General features: G+C 39.8%; 1 protein-coding gene, 1 long non-coding RNA gene and 1 other non-coding gene across 6 annotated transcripts in view; 1 reads left to right on the forward strand and 2 right to left on the reverse strand.

The window, feature by feature from the left end:
- The window catches only part of MCMDC2 (minichromosome maintenance domain containing 2), a 34,916-nt gene extending 18,764 nt beyond the window's left edge, over window positions 1-16,152 (forward strand). For 3 of the 4 annotated variants that reach the window (XM_045581456.1, XM_045581457.1, XM_045581458.1), the window contains 5 exons: window positions 858-1,024; window positions 1,660-1,839; window positions 5,267-5,409; window positions 9,678-9,787; window positions 14,339-16,152. In XM_045581456.1, the coding sequence (XP_045437412.1) occupies window positions 858-1,024; window positions 1,660-1,839; window positions 5,267-5,409; window positions 9,678-9,787; window positions 14,339-14,505 (767 nt within the window). In that variant the 3' untranslated portion in view covers window positions 14,506-16,152. The remainder of the gene's footprint in view (window positions 1-857; window positions 1,025-1,659; window positions 1,840-5,266; window positions 5,410-9,677; window positions 9,788-14,338) is intronic. The other variant, XR_006741583.1, reaches the window with a different exon arrangement.
- On the reverse strand, window positions 16,000-18,693 carry LOC118718339. The gene is made up of 4 exons (XR_004987775.1): window positions 18,554-18,693; window positions 16,609-16,714; window positions 16,267-16,328; window positions 16,000-16,146 (listed from the first exon to the last, which is right to left on the reverse strand). It is a non-coding gene; the product is annotated as an uncharacterized LOC118718339 (long non-coding RNA).
- LOC118718687 lies at window positions 16,417-16,503 on the reverse strand. The gene has a single exon (XR_004987879.1). It is a non-coding gene; the product is annotated as a small nucleolar RNA SNORD87 (small nucleolar RNA).
- Window positions 18,694-25,973: the final 7,280 nt, after the last annotated feature.

Below are 25,973 nucleotides of genomic sequence, written 5' to 3' on the forward strand. Positions count from 1 at the left end.
TTTTAGAGAGAGTAGAAAGGAGAGGGAGAGACAAAGAGAGATATCGATGTGAGAGACATATCGATTGGTTGCCCTCTGCGTATACCCCAATCAGGACCAGGGAACCTGCAACCAAGGTATGTGCCCTTGACCAGAATCAAATCTTGGACCCTTCAATCAATGGGCTGATGCTCTATCCATTGATCCAAACCGGATAGAGCTATACATTAAGGTGACTGGACGTCCTGCTTTTGGCAGGACAGTCCTGATTTTGAACAATTTGTCCCATGTCCCACGGCATTTTAAAAAAGTCCAAAAGATTTAAAAGAATCTTTCAAAAAATCAGGACTTTTTTAAAACGCCACAGGACGCGGGACAAATTGTTCAAAATCGGGACTGTCCTGCCAAAAGTGGGACGTCTGGTCACCTTACAATTTTTTAAAATTATTTTTATTGATTTCAGAGAGGAAGGAAGAGGAAGAGAGAAACATCCATGATGAGAAAGAATCATGGATTGGCTGCCTCCGGCAAGTCCCCCCACTGGGGATCGAGCCCACAACCCAGGCATGTGCTCTTGACAGGAATAGAATCTGGGACCTTTCAGTTCGCAGGCTGATGCTCTATCCACTGAGCCAAACCAGCTAGGGCCATATATAATTTTTTAAAAATGTATTCAACTTGTGATGGACTCTTGGGCTGTTGTTAATTTGGGACTATTGTGAATAATGCTGCTGTGAACATTATTATACAACTATCTGTATAATAATGCAAAACAATCTAATTTGCTTGTGTCTATACTATATAACAATGTTTTTTATTGATTTGTAGATATATAGACCAAAATGAACTTAATAAATGGGTAATGTCTTTTGACTTAGTTATGGAAAGCAGAAGCATTACAGTATACATCCCAGGAAAGAAGTTTGGGGATGATAGCAATCAACAAACCACCTTTCCCATTCAGTGCAGTTTTTGGTCTTTCGTTGATATGGATTCATCTTCAAGGAAAAATATGCAGAAAACCAATACTCTAATTGGCCAGATGGTAAGATATATGCATATTTTATTATTAGAGGCCTGATGCATGAAATTTGTGCAAGGAGCTCGGCTCTTGGCCCTTACAGCTACGGCGGCTTACCTCAGCCTTCACAGCCCCAGCTTTGTCCAGAAAGTTGTCCAGAAGGATGTTCAGAAGGTTATTTGGCTGTCCAGTTTAATTAGCATATTACACTTTTATTATTATAGAGTTCTTGTTCAGGGAATTTAGCAACATATTTTAATCTTAATGTTTTGTTATTATCCCATTTCTATACTTAATTGGTTACTAGCATTAAATAATGACTTAGTGTGAAATTCTTTTAGTCATGCCATGCAGATGTCTCTGCTCATTAGAAATTTTTATTTGAATTTAGTGGAGGTTTTAATGAATAATGTAATAATAAGTATTAGAAAATACTTAATAAAGAACATTTTTTAAAAATTAGCCACCACAAAGTTCTCAGGCTATTCAGGAATTGCTTTAAATAATAATTAGTATTAGCAAATCATAATTATTATAGTTATCAGTATATAATTTAATATAAGCAAATCATAAATATGTGAATAATTTAAAAATTTATTTCCTAAGTCTTTGTGAAATGCCTGATTAATGATTGCCTTTTACGTTTTTGTTTGATGTAGGATTGTAGCTTGATTCCAGCTAATCTTGTAGAAGTATTTGGATTATTGATTAACTGTAATGAATCATCTCCTTGTCACCAATTTCTTCCTACTGTGCATCATACTTTAAAGAAAGCCATTGATCCTGAAGGGCTGCTTTATTTAGCTTCTAAACAGTTCACAACAGAAGATTTTGAAAAGGTAAAAAGAGAAAAAATGATTACCCGGAATACTTGTGCTAATGTTTCTCAATTTAAATTCAACTCTTTGAGCATGCAGTTTTCTGTTTTTAGGATTCATTTGTTCCAACTTTCTGCTAACTTTACAACTTTTTAAGGGCTGCATAGAAAATATTTAGGATTATCTCTACTAATAAAAGGGTAATATTCTGATTAGATAGGATGTCTTCCAGACAAAGTCATGGTGGCAGGGGCCAAGGCAGAGATTATTAGGGGTGATCAGGCCGGCAGGGGAGAGCAATTAGGGGTGATCAGGCTGGCAGGGGAGCAGTTAGGGGCATCAAGCAGGCAGGTGAGTGGTTAGGAGCCAGTGGTCCCACATTGCAAGAGGGTGTCCGACTGCCAGTTTAGGCCCAATCCCACAGACCTAAATCGGCAGTCGGGCATCCCCCAAGAGGTCCTGGATTGGAGAGAGTGCAGGCCGAGCTGAGATACCCTCCCTCTCCATGCTTTAATTTCATGCACTGGGCCTCTAGTCTATACTAATAAAAGGGTAATATGCTAATTAGAGAGGATGTCTTTTGGACATCCTTCAGGTCAAAGCTGCAGGGCTGAGGGCAGGCAACTGTGGTGGCCAGCAGTGGCAGCAGTAGTGGGGTGATGAAGGTGGCACCATCTTCTGATGGGCTGATTGCCTCCCACAGAGGGAGGCCATACTGCAGCTGGGGAGCGGACCTAATTCGTAGGATATCCCTGAGGGCTCCCAGACTGTGAGCGGGGGCAGGCCAGGCTGAAGAAACCTCTCCCCAGTGCATTAGTAGTTAAATAAAAGGACATAGATATTAGCATGCCCATCCTAGATATTATCATGTAGAAGGACTTAGATATTTTAAAAGCTGAGTTTGTTCTTTGCACCACTTTCCAAATCACTATAGCTTAAGGAATCTCAATGAAAAAAGTCAAAATAGAATATTTCTATAGAAAATTATGATGAGAGGCTGTATAGATATATTGTTATTCACATTTTACAGACTATTCAAAGGTATTTTCTTTATATGAGTGCCTTCAGAATTCTGACTTTAGGGAATATCGATCATGACTCAGTAGCTCATTTTAATGTTCTGACATGAAAACATTTGTGGCATATTCAGAGAACCTGAGAATAGATGATAGAAATTTAGTAATGATTTTCATTGTTATTAAAGATACTCAAATATTTATAAGTGAAACCCCTTTAATAGTAACTATTCAGAAATCTGTCCACAGCAGAGTTAAAGTATCTGAGTAGGATAGATAAAAGGCAGGGAATATTGGGAAGTGGGAATGCATGGGAAATTAAATTTTATTTTCTTATCTGCCTTCCTTATAGGCATATTGCATGAGTAAAATGTTGAAAAGTAAGGTGGGCTTAAAAATGAATTTTGGCATTATTTGTTCACATAGGTTAGAACAGAAAAAGAACAATATTGATAATACAATAAAGGTCTCTTTGTTTTTAGTATAGAAGAAAAAGTAGTTTGTTTCTAGGAATTAATATAGATACACTAATGACCTGAAGAAGTTTTCTCCCAGTTTTTCTGTGAAAAACAAAACCAAAAATGTCTATGGGTTAATTAGTCATGTACTTATTGAATTACATATATATATGAACCTATTTCTGATTTTTTAAAATTCTCATAGAAACATAAATTTTCTTTTTTAATATCATTATCTGAGGTATAAATAAGATACATGAAACAATTAAGTGATCATTTATATGTTAAACTGAGTGGCACTGACTATAAGTATTTTAGGGTTTCAGAAAGGAAGATAGCAAGTAGAATGTAAGAGTTGGGGACATTTCATAGAGATGAGACTTTGGTAGGGCCTTAAGGAAAGGTAAGATTTAGATGACAGGAAGGATGGGCATGCTAAACAGAAATAAGAATAGGAGCAAAGACAGAAGAGTAGAAATGAGTATGATAGGAAACTATGATAAGACTTGCCTGACTGGAGGAAAAATTATATTATGGAGTCACTGGAATTGGGATTTGGCAAATTTACAAGCCCTGAAAAGCTCAAGCAAAGGAGTTTATAGTTGATTTGTCACTGGAAAGAACAGTTATAGACTTCACTAGTGAAATGGTGAAAGTGATTTCCCCAAAAGATAAATCTGTCTATCACACAAAACAGATTGGACAGAATATGTTGCAGCCTGGGCGCCCCAGAAGGTGGACTGAGATGGAGCTCAGTGTACCATTGTTTATCAGGGAGTGCTCCTCTATCAGTACCCGTGGAAGGGAGAAGGAAGCAGGATTGGATAGAGAGGGAGTCAAGCTGTGATATAGGCCCAAAGATTGCCTTTGCTGGCCCCACAGTGAGCTCTGGAGCTAAAGAGACCCATCAGAGTTGTCCTTTACATATATGGGTTTACAACACCCTCTCAACTTCCACCTCAGTGAATCATTTGGTATGGGTTATCCTGAGGCAATCTCTGAAGAAGTTGACAACTAGAGCTCAAATACTGATAGCACTCCCAGAAGCAGGAGCAACAGTCTTTTTCTGAAGGGGATAGAGGTGGCACATGACTGGGCCTCCAAAGGGTAAAACCTAGAAGGGCTACTGAGGTAGTGAATTATTAGTATTATCCAGTTCTGGAGGTCCGGAGGGGACTGTGGAGTATAAGGAAAATAAAGAAGACAGGACATATTCAACCCAGGACATATCCAAATCCTTTAAAAAAAAAGTTATTTTTAAGATATAAAGATTATAATTAATAGCAACATTTCTATGGTTAATTTTTCTATGAGTTTTAAAAGCAGAAAACAACTAAAATTGTTAAGAAGTCTAGAAATTATGTCATTGAATAAGGATTTACAAAACTGGGAATCACTCAGAAAGAAAAAAAGCATAAAACTCAGAAAATATTGATAATCATGATGAAAACTTATTATCTGCCCAAAATCATACTGAATCTCCAAGGTCCAAATTCATAGTCGTTAACACAATGCCTCCCACATTGCTAGTGTTCAGTTGTTCTTTAACAGAGAGAAAGGGAAGTAAGCAAGCTCTAGGGCCAATGAGGGAAGTTCTAAGGAAATAAACTGTCAAAGAATTAAAGCTATTCAAAAGGAATGAGCTTCTGAGAGAAGCCCTCCTAATGAAAGGCTGAGTGAACCTTGATTCCATTAGAAACAAAGACTTGGAAGTCATTCCAATACAGTGGACAGCACATTTCCGTACCAAGAGGGAGGAAGAGGTTATTTGGGGTGAACTTTAATATTTTTACAAATATAAGACTCTGATTTAAAATGCTCAATAACTTATGATCCCAGATATTTAATCAATTTTGATGTAGATAGAATATGTAAGCTTTAAAAAATAAAATGACAATATACTTTGCACTTTTGTAATATAGATTATATAACAAAGTCTGAGTCTCTTAAATTTTTTTTACACTTTTAATTTAGCTGCTGGCTTTTGCAAAGAATTTGAATGTAGAATTCAGCTTGGAGGCAGAAAGAATGGTTCATGGCTATTATCTAGCAAGTCGCAGAATCAGAACAGATTCTATATGTGGATCAAAACTGTCAGCATCTGCATTAAAATATTTGTAGGTATTCACTGTAAAATTTTAAAGCCAGTATTAACTTTTAAATGATGTGCTTAATTAACTTATTTATTTCATTTGGGTCTTTTTGTTTAATTGCTGGTTGGTTGGTTTATAATTTACCTTGTTCCAAGAGAATTTAAGGTGAATTAACAATTCCTTTTGTTATATTGTTACATCATTTGAACCTCCAATTATTTATTTTCACTAAATTAATTTTTATTAGACTCCCTTTATAAGATGTGTCTGAGAAAAGTATATGGGTTTCAAATACAAATGATTGTTTTTTAAAATGTGGCTGTTGATATTTGTCAGAAAAAGGAAAATTTTCTGTACCCTTCTTGGTTTTTCTGGCAGGTCTAATATATAATTAAATTGACATAAAACAGATTAACAAAAGTAAATAACCATATTTGTTTATCTATTCATTTATTTTATAAATAACCATAGTTAATTACATAGTACTTATGGGAATCCCACAACATGAGGGGTTCAGGGATGGAAAGTTAAAATGAATATTTATGGCATTCTGAATTAAGGATAAGTAAGATACCTTGAAGTTTCATGGGGAAGGAAGGTCACTCACAGGACAATAAGTTATTATGTATTTGCCTGTCCTGAAGATAGGTTGTAAAAAGTTATCTCTGATAATAACTCTTATTATGGGCAAGGCCCCCAAATTTAAATTTCTTAATCACTGTTAACAGTGTTTGTGCATTCTTCCAGAAATTATCCATTCAAATACAAATATATAATTTAAATATATGAGGTATAATAATACATATTTATTTGAATGTTATATATTTTAGATGACTATGTTATTTAAACATTCATATACATGTATATTACAACATATAAATATGTATTCATATTAATACTCTATTTTTACCCAAATGAAATCATGCATGGTATATATATTAATAGTATACTGTACTATCACACTATTAGTATGTAAATATTTACCTCATTCTGTTTTAATTGCTGCATTACAGTTTTACTGTGTTGTGATGTAACTGTATCATAGTTTAAACAATTTGATATAGATTAAAGTATAATCTCAAACAAATTATAAAGTAAGACCAGGAGTAAAGTAATCCATTAAATAAATAAATATCTTGTTATAACTGCAGTATAAAATAAGACAAGTGAGGAGCTGGCAGGAAATGTCAAGTATGAGTCTATAAAAGATAAATATGTTTAATTTATTCCAATGGTATATTTATCTTCATAGAGCTGAAAAAAATGCTGAAGGTAAGACAAAGTAGAAATCAACTATGATGTTTTAAAATGGTAAACATAATTATATAATGCTTTCCTTTTTCTGAAGTAACATTTAAAATACTCAAATCAGTACTCAAAACTTTGAAAGTTCTGTTTTCTCATAATGTTTTTTTCTCTGCAGTAAAAAAATGTTTTTTATTTAAACTCAGATAGCCTCAGTTTACTGTATTGATCCAAAAATAAAACAGAGTTAATTTTAATATGATAGCTCTACTTTTTCCCATTGTAGAAATAACCCCCAGGGGTGGAAATAGGGGTTATGAAGTAGCAAAGTAAATGAACCACTAGTCAGAATAATCATAAACTTTTAATTTTTCTCCTACTTAGACCTAATAGGTACCTAATAACACCACTCTTACTTTTCAAAGAAGTGGACCTGAACAATACTCTTCTTCTCTTTTCCTGAAAGGCTATATACATATTCTGTCCTGGTCAACATTTTTAGAAGGAGCTTGGGTGAGACAGCAGGAACATGATAATCAAATTTCTATATAAACACCTCTGGAGAGCTCTTCACAGGTTTGAATGATGGTCTTAGTCTAAGAAAGAAGAAAATTAATAAGATAAATGTAATGTCCTCAGTTAGATCACAGCTTCCTTAGTACTAGTGAATGGATGGAAAAGGATGATATGGCTTAATATGAAAAAGACTTGAGATTTCATTCTTTTGATGGTTTATATGAGTAAACAATATAACATGGTTGTTAATAATACTGTGATTTGGGTTGCATTAATAGAATATAGTAAGCATATTAGCATAACCAATGGGCATAGATACTGGGGTAGTAAGGGCTTGCCAGGGGTAGGAATGGCTGAAGGGTTGGGTCTATCAGGGGAAAAGGAGACATATGTAACACTTTAGATATTAAAAAAAAAAAAAAAGAATATAGTAAGGAAGTGTTAGTTCTGCCTTTCCTCTATTCTGCTAGTCAAATCATACCTATAATAATTCTATACTGAAAAGAAATATTATCTAAATATGCTCACTATCACTTCTCGGCCTTTTGGCTAAGATCAAGTGTAAATATGCTCACTAGCCAGAATAGTGAAGGGCCTGAACATTATGTCTTATGACATTTTAAAGAAACTAGGGATATTTATCGTGAGAAAATAAAGCATGAGCCAGTTAGAAAAGTTGTATTTGAATATTTGAAGAGCTGTCACATTTAAGAAGCATTGGGCTTTTTCTGTAATCCCAGAAGACAGAACTAGGAACAAGTGGGTGGAAATTGCAGTAAACCAGTTTCAGCTCAGATTTATATAATCTTTGTGGGTGTCCCAAGATTTTCAATTGCCTTATTTTTGAAATCATAAAACCCCTGTGAATTTTATCCCCATTTTATATCTGAATTTCAAAATAATCTCAAAATTAAATAATTTATACAATATCACATAGGTAGTGAATTCTGGAGATTTAGCCCAGTTTTTCTGATTCTCAAGTCCAGCAATCATCCTACCTAATAAAAGAGTAATATGCAAATTAACCATCACTCTGCTTCGCAATTCACGCCCACAAGCCAATCAGAGCGCATATGCAAATTAATCCCAACCAAAATGGCTGCAGCCACAGAGGCTTGGGTTTCTCTGGCAACAGAAGAAGCCAAGCTTTCTGCCTGCCCTAGCAGGCCTAAGCCTCCACTCCAGACTACAAAGTTTCAATTATACAAGATACATAAGTCCCAATTAGAAACGCTGCTGCGGTCATGGAGCAAGCAGGGGGCTTGGCTACAAAGTTTCAGTTGTAGAAGGTAAATAAATTCCAGATACCAGCACCTTTGCTTGGGTTGCCGGAGGGCATGGCTGGCCTGCAAACCACCACAGGCCTCTCCCTCAGGCCACCCTGTGTGTCCCAAGGGAATCCCCATCCTAATCCAGGACACCCTTCAGGGCAAACTAGCTGGCCCCCACCCATGCACCAGGCCTCTATCCTTCTAATAAAAGAGTAATATGCAGATTGACCATCACTCCAACACACAATATGGCTGCCCCCATGTGGTCAAAGATCCTGTTCCCATTTGGACACAAGATGGCCACCACAAGATGGTCAGCAGGGGAGGGCAGTTGGGAGGCACCAGGCCTGCAAGGGAGGGCAGTTTGGAGGGACCAGGCCTGCAAGGGAGGGCAATTGGAGGCAATCAACCCTGCAGGGGAGGGCAGTTAGGGGTGACGAGGCTGGCAGAGGAGGGAAGTTGGGGGCAAACAGGCTGGCAGGAGAGCAGTTAGACATCAATCAGGCTGGCATGGGAGTGGTTAGGGAGTGATCAGGCTGGCAGGCAGAAGTGGTTAGGGGCAATCAGTCAGGCAGGCACGTGAGCAGTTGGGAGCCAGCAGTCCCAGATTGGAGACTGTGCAGGCTGGGCTGAGGGACACTCCACTCCCTCCTCATGCACGAATTTCATGCACTGGGCCTCTAGTAATAACAATAAGCCAGGGTAGAAATAAGTCAAGATAATTGTTTGTTATAGAATAGTCTGTTCATCTTGGTAGGAAAAAATGCTTTGGAAAGAAACTAAAATTTTTTTTTGAGATATATTTTTTATTGATTTCAGAGAAGAAGGGAGAGGGAGAGAGAAATAGAAACACCAATGACGATAATCATTGATTGGCTACCTCCTGCACAACCCCCACTGGGGACTAAACCCACAACCCAGGCAGGTGCCCTTGAACGGAATCAAACCTGGGACCCTTCATTTTGCTCTATCCACTGAGCAAAACCAGCTGGGGCCTACATTTTTTAAAAAAGAAAGAATATGTTAATTTTTAATGTGTGGCTTATGGTCACATATATCTTGGTTTGTTTCTGCCTAAATATATATCATCTTTATACAACCCTGTTTCCCCGAAAATAAGACAGTGTCTTATATTTTTTCTCCCAAAGTTGAGCTATGTCTTATATTCAGGGGATGTCTTATCTTTCCATGTGCTAGGTCTTATTTTCGGGGAAACATGGGTATCAACATATTTTGATTGGCTTCAATTTTCTTTTGTAGAATTTCCCTTTCTGAAGCCCATGCTCGACTAAACATAAGGAATAAAGTGCTTAAAGAAGATGTACTAATTGCAGTCTTATTATTTGAAACATCTCTCACATTGAAATATGGTAACCTTTTAAATTATTAATGATGAGTATGAATAATTATATTTAAACAAATATTTTACTGTTAAATTAAAATGTTATATTTCAAATATTTTACAGATTAATAAATTTCTATTAGGTAAAGCCTTTTTAAATTTGAACATTTACTAATTGCTTATAGTAGTATCATTATCTTATTATGCATAATTGTTTCTGTATTTGAACTTTTGCATTGTTTAAATAATTCTAGAAAAATGTACTTCATGCAATACATGAAATGATTTTAAATTTATCTTCCTTTTAATATAAAAGCGCTGGGGATCAAAATGCAACATTATAATAAATAATCATGCAATCCCCCCAGTGGAATTTGGCACATAGCCAAAGAAAATGTGATTATCAGCTAAAACTGGTTTGGCTCAGTGGATACAGTGTCGGCCTGTGGAATGAAAGGTCCCAGGTTTGATTCCAGTCAAGGGCATGTACCTTGGTTGCAGGCACATCCCCAGTAGGAGGTATGCAAGAGGAAGCTGATCAATGTTTCTCTCTCATTGATGTTTCTAACTCTCTATCCCTCTCTCTTCCTCTCTGTAAAAAAAATCAATAAAAAATATTTATTTTTATTTTTAATTTGCCACATTTTGTTTTTTTTGTTTGTTTATTTTTTTTATTTTTTATTTTTATTTTTAAATCAATCTTTATTGTTCATATTGTTACAAAGGTTCCTCATTTCTTCCCCCCTCCACCAGGTTCCCACCCGACCCTCGGCCCCCTCCCCATCCCCCATTGTCCTCATCCATAGGTGCAGTTTATGTTCAGTCTCTTCCTCCCTCCCTTTCCCCGATAGTAAATCCCTTTTCAGATAGTAAATCAGTTACTTAGCATTTTCTCATATCAATAATACCACCACATGCCCAATGATACATTTCACACAAAAGACATTTCCAGATAGGTCAACCAGCCTCATCCAGGCCCCACCCATGGCACTCACAGATCAACACCCCAGCCATATACTAACTCAACACATCCAGATCTAAGCCTTCATCACTTGATTCAGCAGACCCTCAAGTTCCCACAAAAGTTTCCAGCCATGTCTGAGAGGCAGCCGTGGGGCAGGGGCAGGCGAGGAGCGAGCTGTTCCGGGCCTGGCTGCTCCGGGCCTGGCCTCTGTTGCTCTGGTTCGTTCCACAACCAGTTGTTCCGGGTCTGGTCACCGCCGCTCCCGACCTAGTTGCTCTGGACCTGGCTGCTGCTGCTCCGGGCCTGGCCACACCTGACCCGGCTGCTCTGGGCCCGGCCGCTCCGGGCCTGGCCGCTCCCAGCCTGGTAGCTGCTGCTCCAGGCCTGACCGCTCCCAGCCTGGCAGCCGCTGCTCCGGGCCTGGCCGCAGCAGACCCGGCTGCTCCGGGCCTGGCCGCTCCCAGCCTGGCAGCCGCTGCTCCGGGCCTGGCCGCACCAGACCCGGCTGCTCCGGGCCTGGCCGCTCCCAGCCTGGCAGCCGCTGCTCCGGGCCTGGCCGCACCAGACCCGGCTGCTCCGGGCCTGGCCGCTCCCAGCCTGGCAGCCGCTGCTCCGGGCCTGGCCGCACCAGACCCGGCTGCTCAGGGCCTGGCCGCTCCCAGCCTGGCAGCCGCTGCTCTGGGCCTGGCCGCACCAGACCCGGCTGCTCCGGGCCTGGCCGCTCCCAGCCTGGCAGCCGTTGCTCCTGGCATGGCTGCACCAGACCCGGCTGCTCTGGGCCCGGCTGCCCCGGGCCCGGCCGCTCCGAGTCTGGCCGCTCCCAGCCTGGATGCTCCGGGCTTGACTACTGCTGTTCTGGACCTGGCTGCTCCCAACCCGGCTTCTCTGGGCCCGGCTTCTCCGGGCCCGACCACTCTGGGTCTGGGTGTTCCTGGACTGGCCACCCTGGGCTTGGCTGCCTCCGCCTCAGGCCTGACTACCATTGCCCCAGGTCTGGCTGCTCCAGTGCTGGCTGTTGTTGCTCTGGTTCTGGTTGCTGCTGCTCTGGGGCCTGGGCACTCTAGGCCTGGCCGCCGCTGTTCCAACATTCTGTCCTTTTTTTTTTTTTTAAACGCATTTATGTTGCAATGTTGGCTGGTGAGTTGAGTTCTGACTTAGTCTTTGATTTTTCAGGATCTTCTTTGTATTCTTTCTTAAGTAATTTTACTATCTTTTGCTCTCACTTGATTTATTCACATTGAGAACTTTGGTTTCTTCCTCCTTGTCCTGGGAGCTCAGCAGGTTGGCCTGTGGCACCCCTTTGTTCTCCGAGGGCTCCTGCGCTGCTCCAGCCTGTTGCCGGGGTCGGCGCAGCCCAGGAAGCAGCCCCGGGCCTTGGCTCCGTTGCCCGTGCTCAGAGGTCGATGGCTCAGGGGCACCCCCCCCTCCCTGGGGGCCCCGTCACCCGGCTCCCTGCCGGCGCCCGGCTGGCTGGTGTCCGGCAGGGGCTCCTGCTCCCTGTCGCATTCCTCCAGTCTGGAGCTTTTTTTTTCTCCTTCCCGATAGTGGAGTCTAGGATCAGAGTCAACAGACTTTCCTCTGTGCGCAGTGCGGGCGACTCTGGGGGCTCTGCTTTTCACCACTCCCCTGGGATTCCGCCTCACAGCCCCGTCTCCTCCTGCCCGAGCCTGGGTCCCCAGGGTCTGGTCCAGGACTGGGGGTCAGCGCTGCCGGTTCGGGGGTTCAGCCCAGGCTGGGGGTTTTATTTCCTTGCTGCTAGGGAACGCCAGGCAGCACCCAGCCCTCTCCTCTTCTCTGGCTGTGACCTGAGCGCGCAGCATGTCTCTGTACCTTAGGCTTTTTTTTTTTCAGCTCCTCTGATTTTCCTTCTGGTTTTCTCTTTCCTTCTTGTTGTAGAATTTTCAGTCAGTCGACTACCTGTAGCTCTGGGCGATGTCCACTCTACATTTTAGTTGTATTCCATTGAAATTGTTGTGTGCTGCTGCGGTTAGGTGTCTACCCGAGCAGCCATCTTGGATCCTCCCTAATTTGCCACATTTTGTTTATCCATTCATTCATCAATGGATACTGAAGTTATTCTCTACCTTTGGCTATTGTAAATAATGCTGCTATGAACATAAGTATACAAATATTTGAGACCTTGCTTCCAATTCCTTTGGGTATATACCCAAAAAGAAATTGTTGGATTGTATAGTAACTGTATTTATTTTTATGAACTGTCATACTATTCTCTATAAAGATTGCATCGTTTTACATTCCCACCATGTACAAGAGTTCCAATTTCTTTTTAAAAAATGTTTTTTATTTTTAGAGAGAGGGGAAAGGAGAGGGAGATATAGAAACATCAACATCAATAAGCTGCCTCCTGAGCAACCCCAGCTGGGGATGGAGCCTGCAACCCAGGCATTTGCCTTGACCAGAATGGAATCAGCAACCTCCCTGTGCTTACGTAGATGTTCAACCACTGGGCCACACCAGCCAAGCTTTTTGTTTCTGATAGTAGCCATCCTTATAGTTATGACATGATGTCACATTATGGCTTGATTTACATTTTTATTTTTATTATTTTTTAATCCTCAATGGAGGATATTTTCCATTAATTTTTAGAGTGTGGAAGGGAGAAAGGAGAGAAACATTAGTGTGAGAGAGACACATTGATTGGTTGACTTCCACACACACTAACCAGCGCTGGGGATCAAACCTGCAACCGAGGTATGTGTCCTTGATGGGGAATCAAACCGGTAAAGGATTGACACTAACCACTGAGCTGACTGGCAGGGGCTCCATTTTTCTAGTGATGTTGTGCATCTTTTTATGTGCTTATTGACCATTTGTGTATCTTTGGAGAAATGTCTAAAGTGAAAAGTGTTGCCTTTTCTTTTGAAGTATACCAATTTTTTATTTCAATGTGGTCTAATTTATTTTCTTTTGCCTGTGCTTTTGGTGTTGTCTTAGAATACATTGCTGAATCAAAGTTATTAAGCATTTCCTCACTGTTTTCTTCTTAGGGTTTTGCAGTTTTAGTTCTTATATTTAGGCCTTGGATTTATTGAGTTAATTTTGTATATGTAAGGGAAGGGACCAACTTCATTCTTTTGCTAGTGGATATTAATTTTCCCAGCACCATTTGCTGGAATGCCTGTCCTTTCCCTATTGAATCCTTATTAAAAATAATTTGATGATATATATGTGAGGGTATTTCTAGACTCCTATTCTATTGCATAGGTTTGTCTTTGTTAACAGTTCTTAATAACTGCAAAATGTACAATGATGTCTTTATCCTCAACTTTATCAAATATAGTATTTCCCTACCTTCTAATACCTTATCTATTTACATAACCAGTCAGCTTCAAAAGTGGAATGACTAGTGCAATATAAGGCAAATTTCTAGTTTCCAAAATTTAAAATGTAAACATGTCTTCCATTGGCCCTGGTACCAGTGTGTAAATTTACTGAACATTAACTGGGTCTCAAAAAAGTCAGATTCAAGTGATTATTGAAATACCCTATTAAATAGGTCAGAACTTATGAAACTATTTTGTTGAAAATGTTATTTCATTTTTAGCATTTTAAGTAGTTATTTCCAATTTGTGCTTTTTTTCCTTCTTCTCTTAGGGGCTACTGCATTTTGTGTTGCTCCAAATGCAGTATTTCCATTCGAACTATATAATGAAGAATATTTAGAACAAAGGGATATCTATCTGACTCAGTGCCAGCAACAGCTCCTACAGTTTATTGCCACATATGGACCTGGGACAGCTGTTTTCGCTAGTGATGAATAGGCAATCTGAGAATTTTCCTCATTCCTACTTCAGCAGTAGAAAAAGTGTGATATTGAAGTAATGCTTCAGGTAATATTGTGTATAGGAGTATTTTAGAATGCCACCTTAGAAATATAAAATATGCTCTTTTGAAATTGCTAATAATTAGTGTAATTCAAATCTCAAAGCCAACAAGCAGAAATTTAAAACTTAGGAGAATCTTTTAAAAAACAATTCTGGCTAGCCCAGCATACCAGTGGGCAACAGATAAAAATACTGAATGTTTCAAGTTAAGCAATGTAAAAAAAATGGTAACTTTTATGTAGTTCCCTCCATTTGTCACAAGATGGCAATAGCACTTTAGAATACCTACAGATTAGTTTTTTCTTGCACTTGAGAACTGATACCTTGAGTAAATTAATTTATATAACCAGAAGTCTCAAATTTAAGGACTTTTTGTTTTACTAAATATTGACATGTCCATCACATGTAGTTTTAGGGAGTCAGGAAAAGCCTCAAAATGTTTCCATTTTTTAATAAGCCAGGTTAAACAAAAAAAAGGAATTTTAAGTCAAATTAAGCAGTAATTGGCTATTTAAACCTAACTGGTTATAAGGTACCAGAAGGCAAAGAAACAAATAGTCTTCATTTTGAGAGGGCAGATACCTTCTCTGAAAAAAGAAACCATGAGAAAATATACAAGTTATTACAATGAGACTCAATAGAGGAAAATAAGGCAGATTTTCACCAAGGTAGGAACAGAGTTCATTCTTAGAATTTTCATAAATTCTAAAGTCTTGGGAAGACTGGACTGCCCACCCACCGTTTTCCTTAATTACTTGTGCTAGGATTGTGATTACTTTTTGTAATAATTTGATAAAAGCAAATTAAAACTTATAGGTTACAGGTGAAGCTAGTTGTGAGGGGCAATTCATTAGGGAGTTTCCAACTATACTCGTCCTCCTTATCCATGGGGTATATTCCAAGATCCCACATGGGTACCCTGAAAGCATTAATAGTAGCAAACTTTTTCCTATATGTACCTGTAATAAAGCTTAATGAGGCACAATAACAGGTCTAATAGCTACTAACCTACAATGTACTGAATAAAAGATTCTCACTCTTTAGAACTGCTTGCAATTATAAAACTTAGGAATTACTTCTGGATTTTTCCATGTAACCCTTTTGGACTGTGGGTAACTGAGGCAATGGATAACAGGATTGTATTATTTCAGATAAACAGGTTCTGAAGGGAGGTCCTCTAGTACACAGGTTAGGGCCTCTCCAGATAACCCTAAGGCAAGAAAGGCTGTGACAACTGGGGGTTCTGGAAATCTCCCCAGTTGCCTGCCATCTGAAGAATTACTTTCCACAAATAAGTGAGTTAACATACTATTCCTCAAGTATGTAAAAAACAAGTCTGACTAATGACTATGAGAATGGAGTGGTTTAAAGGACCTGATGTTTTAAAGAAAACAGGTTTTAATGCCCATCAATTAAAAGTATTCAAGCATGTGTTTTCTATATAACTTTATTGTGATTTTCTATATAATTTATTGATCATTGTTAAATAAAATATTACTTTTCATAATTTGCTTCAGTTCTTATCTTCTTGACCAATTCTTTTGTTTTTTTTTCTTCCAAAAATGTCACAGGCCACACCTGGGGGGGAAAAACAGAAACCAATAGTAAAAATCGTTTTGTACCTAACAGGGCAACTAACAGGAATGGTCCCAGCCCTTTTTAATTATCGATAGATGCCTGACAATCATAATTGATTACCTGAGGCAATGAAGAATTTTAAAACACCACAGCTAAGAACTTGTCCATTCACTTGCAGTTACCTATATTGCTGAAAAGAAATTTCACTGATTTCAGTAAAAAAAAAAAAAATTGCATTTTAGCTGAATTCACATAATCTCAATATAGTTAACTGGCAACTCAGTCATAAATTATTTCTTCAAAGAAACCATCAGCTGGGTAAACGGCAAAAATAATTTAAGTCATCATTGTGCCAGTTATTAAACCTTTCTATGTCAAAAAATGTATCAAACACTTTTTGCTGTGCTTCAGAACAATACATTAAAAAAAACAAACCCACAATTTAACAGTAACCCTTGGTACCTTGTTACATGCAGTTGTGCTTCCTGGAGGTTTAGTCATCCTTTATGTTTCTGGAAAACATTCATAATAACCTTGATTCATCTTCAACTCATAGTCTCTGTTGTATCTGTAAATTAATATTTTTAGGTAAATTTTTATTTGTATTTGCATGTTTGGCATCCTATACGCAGGAATGGTCCTGTTCTAGTCCCCCCCCCCATCATGAACCATAACATAACCATAGTTAAAAAAAAAAAAAAATTCCTGACCAATTAAAAAAAACACTAATATTGAGACCATGTAGTAGAATTAATTTCTATTTGCTGTTCAACACATCTATAATGGGACTCAAGAATGTACTTGCTGCTTAATTCTACCTTTTTGGTAGTTAAAACTGATCAATTTAAAGTTTAATTTCTACAATGATTTGAGAATGTGTTAGTCCTTCTGTCTGATTATAGACCTTAATTCCAAGCTGCAAATGGGATCATTAGCAGGGGTGGGAAAAATAGCAGGTATATTTATATTCTTTACTGTGGCAGTATTGATTTTAAGACATGATGGTGTTAATGAGTACCCAAGCCATTGCTTTTCTGTCTCAGAGTTTGACAAGGATAAGATAATGAGCCAGGTTAAAGGTCAGATATATTAAATCAAGTGTGGCAGACCTCCAACTAAAAGCATTGCAATGGCAAATCTGGTTTTAGAGCAGTTAAGTTTTGTCGGCATCATTATTGGACACAGTTCTGTAGAATTAAGTCCCAAGTTGCCTGGAAAATCACTGAGGTACAGCAAAGGGCACGGCTAGGGCCACAGATCTTGTCCTAGCAGAGGATAAATCGTTGAACCAGACAGCTATTGGAAATGATTTATGAAAGCACATGAAATGTTGGGCCCTGCAAAACAATCTATCATTTTCAAGTCTTAAAATGCTGAAACATTTCACATAATACTGGGAATAGACTATTGGTTATGAATAATTATGACTCGGGAAATTTCAGTTTAATAAATGATGCATAGGAACTATCAACTACACGGTCTCAGTAAGGGTGATAACACCAAATAGAAACTACTGTAAGCCACCGGACTTGTCCTGTTAAAATTGTTCTGGGTGCAACAATTATTTAAATTCGGGAAGAGGAAAAATAAGCCACATTGACAACTATACTAGGTCCTACCGATGAGATATCATTTCTAACTCACTTTTCTTCAACAGGCAACACGGTCTCCTAGCCGTTGGCCAGTTTCTGTACCACGTGCAGACACAGACATCCTAAGTAAACGCCAGCGTCTAAAGATACAGCAGGCGTTTAAGGCCTAAGGCTCCCCTGTATGGTACACATTGTTCTCCAGCTTCAATGCCCATTTTTAGGTTCTACTTAGAAATGGAAGATCCAGAACAAACGCGTAAGTAGCTCCACTGTGTCCGAACCATAACCGTTAATGTCAATAGGTAAACTGTGCTCTCAACAATTTAAAGAAATTTACAGATTTAAGGGTCTCAACATCTAAGAGAAGAATCCCTCCCGCTAAGGCCGTGCAGCCGATTACAGAGACGCGACACCTCCCAGGCCGCACACGAGGAAACGCAGCTTCACCAGGGACACCGACCACAGGGGCGCACTGGCCGCGCCTTCCCTGTGGATCCAGCTGAGCCACAGGCCTCGTTTCTGAGCTGAGGACAGTCGAAACCGGCGTTGGCTAAGAGAAGGGTCCGTTAAAACCCGCAGGCGGTTGTTACTCACAAAACGCGACTGAGCAGATGTCGTGGAAGAAAGCTCGTAGCCGCGTCAGCTGGGGGCGAGGGCAGAGGCTGCGCAGACCCGGCGAGGGACGGAGGCCCCCGGCACGGAGGCCCCGGGAGAGAGACCCAAGAGCTGCAGGCCCCGAGGCGGCTGTGGGCTGCCACCAGGGCTCGGCTTCCCCGCGGAAAGAGCGGAGGGACTGAGATCGCCGAGACTCCCACCTGGAAAGGCCTGGCGACGCGCCCGCGGGCGCTGCCCCCCGGCCGCCAACAACCTCATGGCCGGCGGCAAGCCGCGTGTGCTCCTCCGCTCGCAGCCGACGGAAAAGGAAGCGGGTGGCGGTGGAGGGCTCTAAGGCGACCCGATGGCCCCGCCCCTTCCGGAGTTGGACCCGCCCCGCCGGCGTCGCTCGCGCTGGAGGCGGCGTGGGGGCGTGGCCTGGGCCCTGGCCTGCGGCCCGGGCCTCGTGACTTCCGGTGGTGTGCCACACCGGCACGTGTATGTTGGGGGGCTTGTGGGACTCCCAGGGAGGCTACCAAGGACCTCGCCTCGAGCTGTTTCCCTGAGTGTGTAAATGGTTAATCTCCCAGGTATGCATCCCAGCGGGGAGACCGTGCTCTACAACCGGGCTCCCGCTCCTAGCACTTCGTTTGCTTCGCCTTCTCCCTCACTTAGTCCAAAGTAACTGGTGGTATTGGGCATCCCAATGTAGAGTGAGGGTATCAACCCCTTAACTGGACATCCCAATTTAGACTCAGGGTATCGGCCCCTTAACATATGCAGAAGAACCAATACCAGAAAAAAGAAGTTTTGTATTTTATTATAGCAATGGCTATTGTTACTACAATACTTTTATTTTTTTAATTTCTTTATTGATCAAGGTATTACATATGTTGTCCTTATTCCCCCATTACCCCCTACCTCCCATTCATGTCCCCACCCCCTAACTACTTTAATTGACAATAATAATAGCGGGTTAAGAAAGCATAAAGCAGTGGCTCAACGGTGCATCTGACTCCAGAAGGTTGTGTGTTCAAAAAAGCATGAAGCAGTCAACAGCCTTATTTATGGACGTGCAATTTGCTATTGATTTTCCTGCTTTGTATTTTATAGGCATACTAGCTTTATTGTAGGCTACAGATGTTGTGTTTTTTACAAATTCAAGGCAGGCCCCTCCACCAGCGAAAAGATTGCAACTGGCTTTTATTGCCAGTAGTCGTCTGGAACGCAAACCGCAACATCTCAGAGGTATGCCTGGATTACTCTTGTTCTCTCTATTATATATATATTGAGCCCTTAAGTATTATATATTTATTAAACAGCAAAATACTAAGTTTAGTACTGGAGAAGACAGACTGATGAACTTGTTGCCAGGAAGAATATAAATGAAACTAATTAAAACTGCATCATCAAAAGACATAATTTCTCCTTTTAAAATTTAACATCTAAAAATTGATAGAAAAACTAGTACAAAATAAATTTGTCTCAAAGAAATGTGGTATGAAAACCTAAACCTAGCGATACAAATTGTGATTTTATTCACTTTACCAGAGGATTCCTGTCTACATGTTTTTGCTGAACGCTTAGTAGGGGTTTAAAATTGGGGCCCCAAGTGGGTACTGTATCTTCAGCCTGCCATCACAGACTCCTGGGTGAATATTAGGGATTCAACCTGATTTTGCAACCTGGCTAGCCATCTCCACCAGGCCTTTGCCTACAACGGGTGGGCAGCTATGGGAACCATCATTACTGAAAAGTGTCGAGGAGGATGTGAGAGAGAGGAAGGAAGGAGAGAGAGAAATAACAATGTGAGAGGGAAATATCAATTGGCCACCTTCTACATGTCCCCTACCTCGTTTTACCTTTTTATTCCTAGCACCTAATATAGTCCTTAGGATTTAATAAATATCTTTTGAGTGAATAAATAAATTATAAATCCGTATTGATTTGGAATATTTTTCAAGATTTATTAATTTTAAAAGCTAGGTGCAGAAGGTAAGGTATTTAGTTTAATTTTTGGTTAAAGGAAAAACATGTTTATGCATATAATATTTTTTAATATATATATTTTAATTTTTACAGAGAGGAAAGGAGAGAGATAGAGTTAGAAACATCGATGAGAGAGAAACATCCATCAGCTGCCTTCTGTACACCCTCCCACTGGGGATGTGCTGGCAACCAAGGTACATGCCCTTGATTGGAATGGAACCTGGGACCCTTCAGTCCGCAGGATGATGCTCTATCCACTAAGCCAAACTGGTCAGGACTGCATAGAATATTTTTGAGAGGTTTCAAAAGAAATTGTTTACAGTGCATGCTTCTAGGGAGTAAAACTTAAGACCATTTCTAAGATTTGCCCCTGCAGCCCTGAATGGCATTATGAAAAGTGTTTGGTATTTTCCATCAGTAAGGTTGCTGGTCTCCAGGTTGCTCGACTGAATTAATGCTGCCAGTTGTAAACACAGCTGAAATCACACCAAGAGAAAAGTTTCATGGTTTAAATCTGATAAAGCAGTTTATCAGAAATGACATTATGTGATCCAGCTGGTGTGGCTCAGTGGTTGAGTGTTGACCTATAGACCAGGATATCACAGTTTGATTCTGGTCAGGGCACTGGCCCTGGTTGCTCAATCCCCAGCAGGAGGCATGCCAGAGGCAGCCAGTCAATTATTCTCTCTCATCATTGATGTTTCTATCCATCTCTACCTCTCCCTTCCTCTCTGAAATCAATAAATAATTTTTAAAATTTTAAAATTACTTTATATGGACATATTTATTTTTTAATAAGTCATGGGTTTATTTTTTTAATATTTTATATTGATTTTTTACAGAGAGGAAGAGAGAGGGATAGAGTGTTAGAAACATCAATGAGAGAGAAACATCATTCAGCTGCCTCTTGCACACCCCCTACTGGGGATGTGCCCGCAACCAAGGTACATGCCCTTGACCGGAATTGAACCTGGGACCTTCCATTCCGCAGGCTGATCCACTGAACCAAACCGGTTTTTGGCTAAGTTATTGGTTTTAAAGAGCGAAAGGAAGAGGGGGGAAAAATCAATCAGCTGCCACCTGCATTCCCCTACTGGGGATTGAGCTTGAAACCTGGCTATGTTCTCTGACTGGGAATTGAACTGGCATACTTTTGGTGCACTGGAAGATGCTCAACCACCTAAGCCATACCAGCCAGGGCAAATTATAACTTTAAAAAATAGTCATTCTTTGGTTGTATAACCAGGATTACCTTAGAAAGTTTTTTTTTTTCAATCCTTACCCAAGAATATGTTTTTATTGATTTTTAGAGACAAAGGAAGGGAGAGAGGGAAACATCCATCACCCATACATGCCCTGGCCGGGGGATCAAACCAGCAACCCAAGTATATGCCCTGACCAGAATTGAATCTGCAACACTTTTGTGTATAAGAGGACAATGCTCCAACCAACTGAGCCACCCAGGGCTAGAAAGTTTAGTTATTGTACGAAGACATACATCTGGATTCAGGGCATATAGGACATTTTTTCTTATAAGCTGTCAGAATCTATATTCTGTACTTACACATGTAAATCTCATTAGTAAATTAATACATTTGGCCCTCAGTCCTTTTTCATATTTAGTTAATGACTTGGAGAACTTCCTAGTCCCCCTAGATGTTTGCAGCAGAAAATGAGGTTGGAACTGGAAGGAAGTTGGCTATAATAACCATATGCTTGTGCTTTCCCATGCTCAAGAGTAAGCATGTCAAAATAGAGTTAACACAAGAGAAATGTAAATGACCCTAGTCATAAATGCATGACTTTTATATATAAGATCCTTTTACCTCAGGCAAGATTATTTTTAAACATAATATTGACATTAAGATAATCATAGCATTTATACCTCTCGTCAAGGTTAAAGTTCCAAATCTGTGAAAAATACATTAAATTGTCAGAAAATAGGGCACTGATCTGAATGAAAGTTGATTCTTAAACACTTTAAAGTACATGAACTTTACTGAGATAATTTTGGTAAAAATTACCTAAATTACTTATGATTTCTGCCCGGATCTAAAATAATAAGTGGCTTTAATTGTCAGTGTGAGACACTAGGGTTTTCCTTTTTTGTTTAAAATGTAAGTATGTTAAGACTATGCCATACAAACAACTCCGGTAATCCTATGACAAAATCTGAATGAAATGGAAGGTTACTAAATTATTCAAGCTGACCAATGGGCCCCGAGAAGTCTATGAGAGGACTTCAGGGAAAGTTTTCTTCTTTGATGAAAATACACATATGGGAAGAAGTAGCCTTTTTTTTTTCTTCTTTACCGTCTGTGAAAGAATTCCTGGCATTACTGAAGCTATTTTGTTAAAGAGGAGCTTGCCAGAGATGGCAAAGTAGAAAGAATAGACCAAGCAACGTTGAATAGTCAACACATTAACCAGCCAGGGAGCCACTTCAGCTTAGGCTTCTTGTTATGTGAAATAATAGACTTTCTTACTGTTTAAAAAAAATATTTAAGAATGATTACTTAGAGAGCTAAGAATGTGGAAGTAATTGAAAAATTCAAGCTAAGGTTAAATTATGATGTTATCCGTGCCTTAAGTGTTGGATCTAATAAAAATCATGTCCTGAGATTAATACCATATTAAAATTTAATAAGGTGTGGATTCTGATTGTTTCTTATATAATGTCTTCTTGTACATATGCATGATAGTTTCTCTATGTTCCAGTGCTGTTCTTGTTAACAGGATCTAAAAAAAAAACAAAAAAAGCCCTAACCGGTTTGGCTCAGTGGAGCGCCGGCCTGCAAACTGAAGGATCCCAGGTTCGATTGCAGTCCAGAGCATGTACCTTAGTTGCGGGCACATCCCCATTGGGGGGTGTGCAGGAGGCCGTTGATCAATGTTTCTCTCTCATGATATTTTTCTTTCATCGATGTTTCTTACTCTCCCTCCCCCTTCCTCTCTGTAAAAAAAAAAAACCAATAAAATATATATTTTTTTAAAAACCCAAACCCTGATTTGTCGAATTTGCAGAGTTCCAAGGTGCAAATTCCCCCAGTTTGACTGATTTCAATCTATTATTCAACAAGTGGCTCACAAAATTCTTGAATATTTGAATAATTAATATTTGGCTCTCATAACACATCATTGTCCCCAGGAGATAGATGGAAGGATAAATGCATCTTCATACTGAATATAGTCTAATTGCTTTCCAAGTGGTGGTACTATATTCTTGTAAGAACTTGCTCTTTTCAGAAGTTAAATATTTTTGCCAGTCTGATAAATATAAAATGATATTTGCTGCTATTTTAATTTGCATTTCCCATGGCATTGAAATATAACTTTACATGCTTTCTTTTTTATCTTAATTTTTCAAGTTTTTAATCATTTAAGCTTTCTCTTTGGTAAATCATAGCTTTGACCAATTTTTTATTGGAGTATTTTTAATTTTAAAATTTGATTTATGGGATTTCTTCACATATTTTAGATGCTAATCTTTAACTGATCAATAGTTACATGCATTGCAAATAACTTTTCCCAGTCTTTTTTTTTTTTATGTTTATGGTGTTTTATGTTGTTTGGAATTCTGTATTCTTTTCTCTGCTTACCAATATAGCTCCCAACCCCCAACACTTCTGCATTTCTGTGGAAGATTTCTGGCTAAAGCCAAATCCTTTAATATGCTTTTAAAAGCCCTCCTTGTTTTAAAAATTAGGAGTGAGCCCTGGCTGGTGTGGCTCAGTGTCATCCCATGCACCAGAAGGTCCCCAGTTTGATTTCCTGTCAAGGTACATGCCCAGGTTGCAACTTTGATCCCCAGTAGAGGGCATGTAGGAGGCAGCCAATGGATGTTTTTCACATCAGTGCTTCTCTCTCTCTCTTTTTGGTGAGAATGGGACTTAAAAGCTAAGTAATGATGACTAATGTTTTGGCATACTGGAGTTAACTTGTTTTACCCATAGTGTTGGAGCATGCATGTCTTTGATGAAAATAAATCTCTTATTTTTATCCTCGTGCCTTCTCCTCTCCCCCCCACATAATATTAAATGGAGGAATGTGGTGGGAAAAGAATACAAATTAAAAATATCCATTATTGGTGAGAATGGGGAAATAACAGCTGCTGCACTATTGGAGTGGAAGCTCTTTGAAGTACAATTTGGCAATATCTCTCAATATTTTAAGTCACATGTGTCAAACACAAGGCCCGCGGGCCAAATCCGTCCCGCCAGGCCTTGCAATGTGGCCCGCACCGCGCTGTCATCACTGCACTCCGCTGCGTTTCCATCACAATGACAGTTTATGACTGTTCAGTAAACCATTCGGCCCTCGATTTAGGCTGGATTTTAGATTTTGGCCCCTTCTCTGATTGAGTTCGACACCCCTATTTTAAGTGTATCCACTGACTTAGCAGTTCCACACTTAAAATTTTTTCACTGCCCTTACTCTTAACCGCTTCCTACATTTAACATTTAAGTTGTAGAAAACACATACAACACATACACACACACACACACACACACACTCTCTCTCTCCTTTTCATGCTTCAGTGCCTTTATTCATCAATCATCAGTTGGTCCACAAATATTTTTTTAATGCGATGGCACCCGTTGCTCTTAATATATCAGTTAGGAATTACATTCAGCTGTTACCTACAGTGACTTAAATAAATTAGTAGGGTTTTTTTTCCCCTCAGTGTAAAAGAAATTCACAAGTGATAACTTCATAAAGTTATTAGGGTCCAAGGCTTCTACTTTTTTCTCATTGGTCAGAACTGGGTCAGAGGGTCATCCTCAGGTGTAAGGAAGGTATTCGGATGTTTGGTATCTGCTCCAGTTTAAAAAGCTAGTTTAAAAAGCAAGAGGCTTATTATAGACTAGAGGCCCAGTACATGAATTTTGTGCGTGGGTGGGGTCCCTAGGCCTGGCTGGCAATCAGAGCCGATTGGGGCCAGGCATCACTTTCGAAGGAAGCTCTGCTTCCTTTTACCAAAGGAAGGGAGGGCTAATAGAACCAAAGTGCTTATTCCTTAAAGTGGTCATAAACCTTGAGTGGGGCTCACATGTTTGGGGAGGCCGGGAAGACCAGACCAACAGATACTGTTTCTGTCTTTGGTCAAGCCATTCTCAACAGCACTGTCACTTGAGACATCGTCCAGCCCCTGGTCTTGGTGGTCTGGCCAGAGAGGGAAATAGAGCCACCTGGGCCTGGTCCTTCCTGAGCCCCAATGCAGCTGCTCTCACCCTCTCAGGCCATGTGTGGCCCAGAATTAGCAGATTTTTGTTTTGGTGGCTTCATCCTGAAATCAGTTCTCGTTTTCACGTCAGTCTTTCCTCTATGTCTCGCAATATTACACTTCTAGCCCGATTGGACACTGGCGGGACTGGCTTCTTCTTTTTGGAAGGAAGATCTGAGAACAGTTTTCCACCTCCCACCTCCCTCCTCTTCCTCTCCTGTTTCTGCCATTGCAAACCACCTTTTCACTCGGTTATAGTCTACCTTCCAAAGTGACTCTGATATAGGGGCTTAACAGTTAGCAAGAGGCAAAGATGAGCTGCACACAGAATAAAAAACAATCTTGCACAGGCCTTTAAAAAAAATACAACTAATTAAAAAAAATTTTTTTAAATAAATTCTTATTTAGACCTTACATTGTTTTAATGC

The sequence above is a fragment of the Pipistrellus kuhlii genome, unplaced genomic scaffold (genome assembly GCF_014108245.1).
Source record: "Pipistrellus kuhlii isolate mPipKuh1 unplaced genomic scaffold, mPipKuh1.p scaffold_m20_p_14, whole genome shotgun sequence".
NCBI classification, from domain to species: domain Eukaryota; kingdom Metazoa; phylum Chordata; class Mammalia; order Chiroptera; family Vespertilionidae; genus Pipistrellus; species Pipistrellus kuhlii.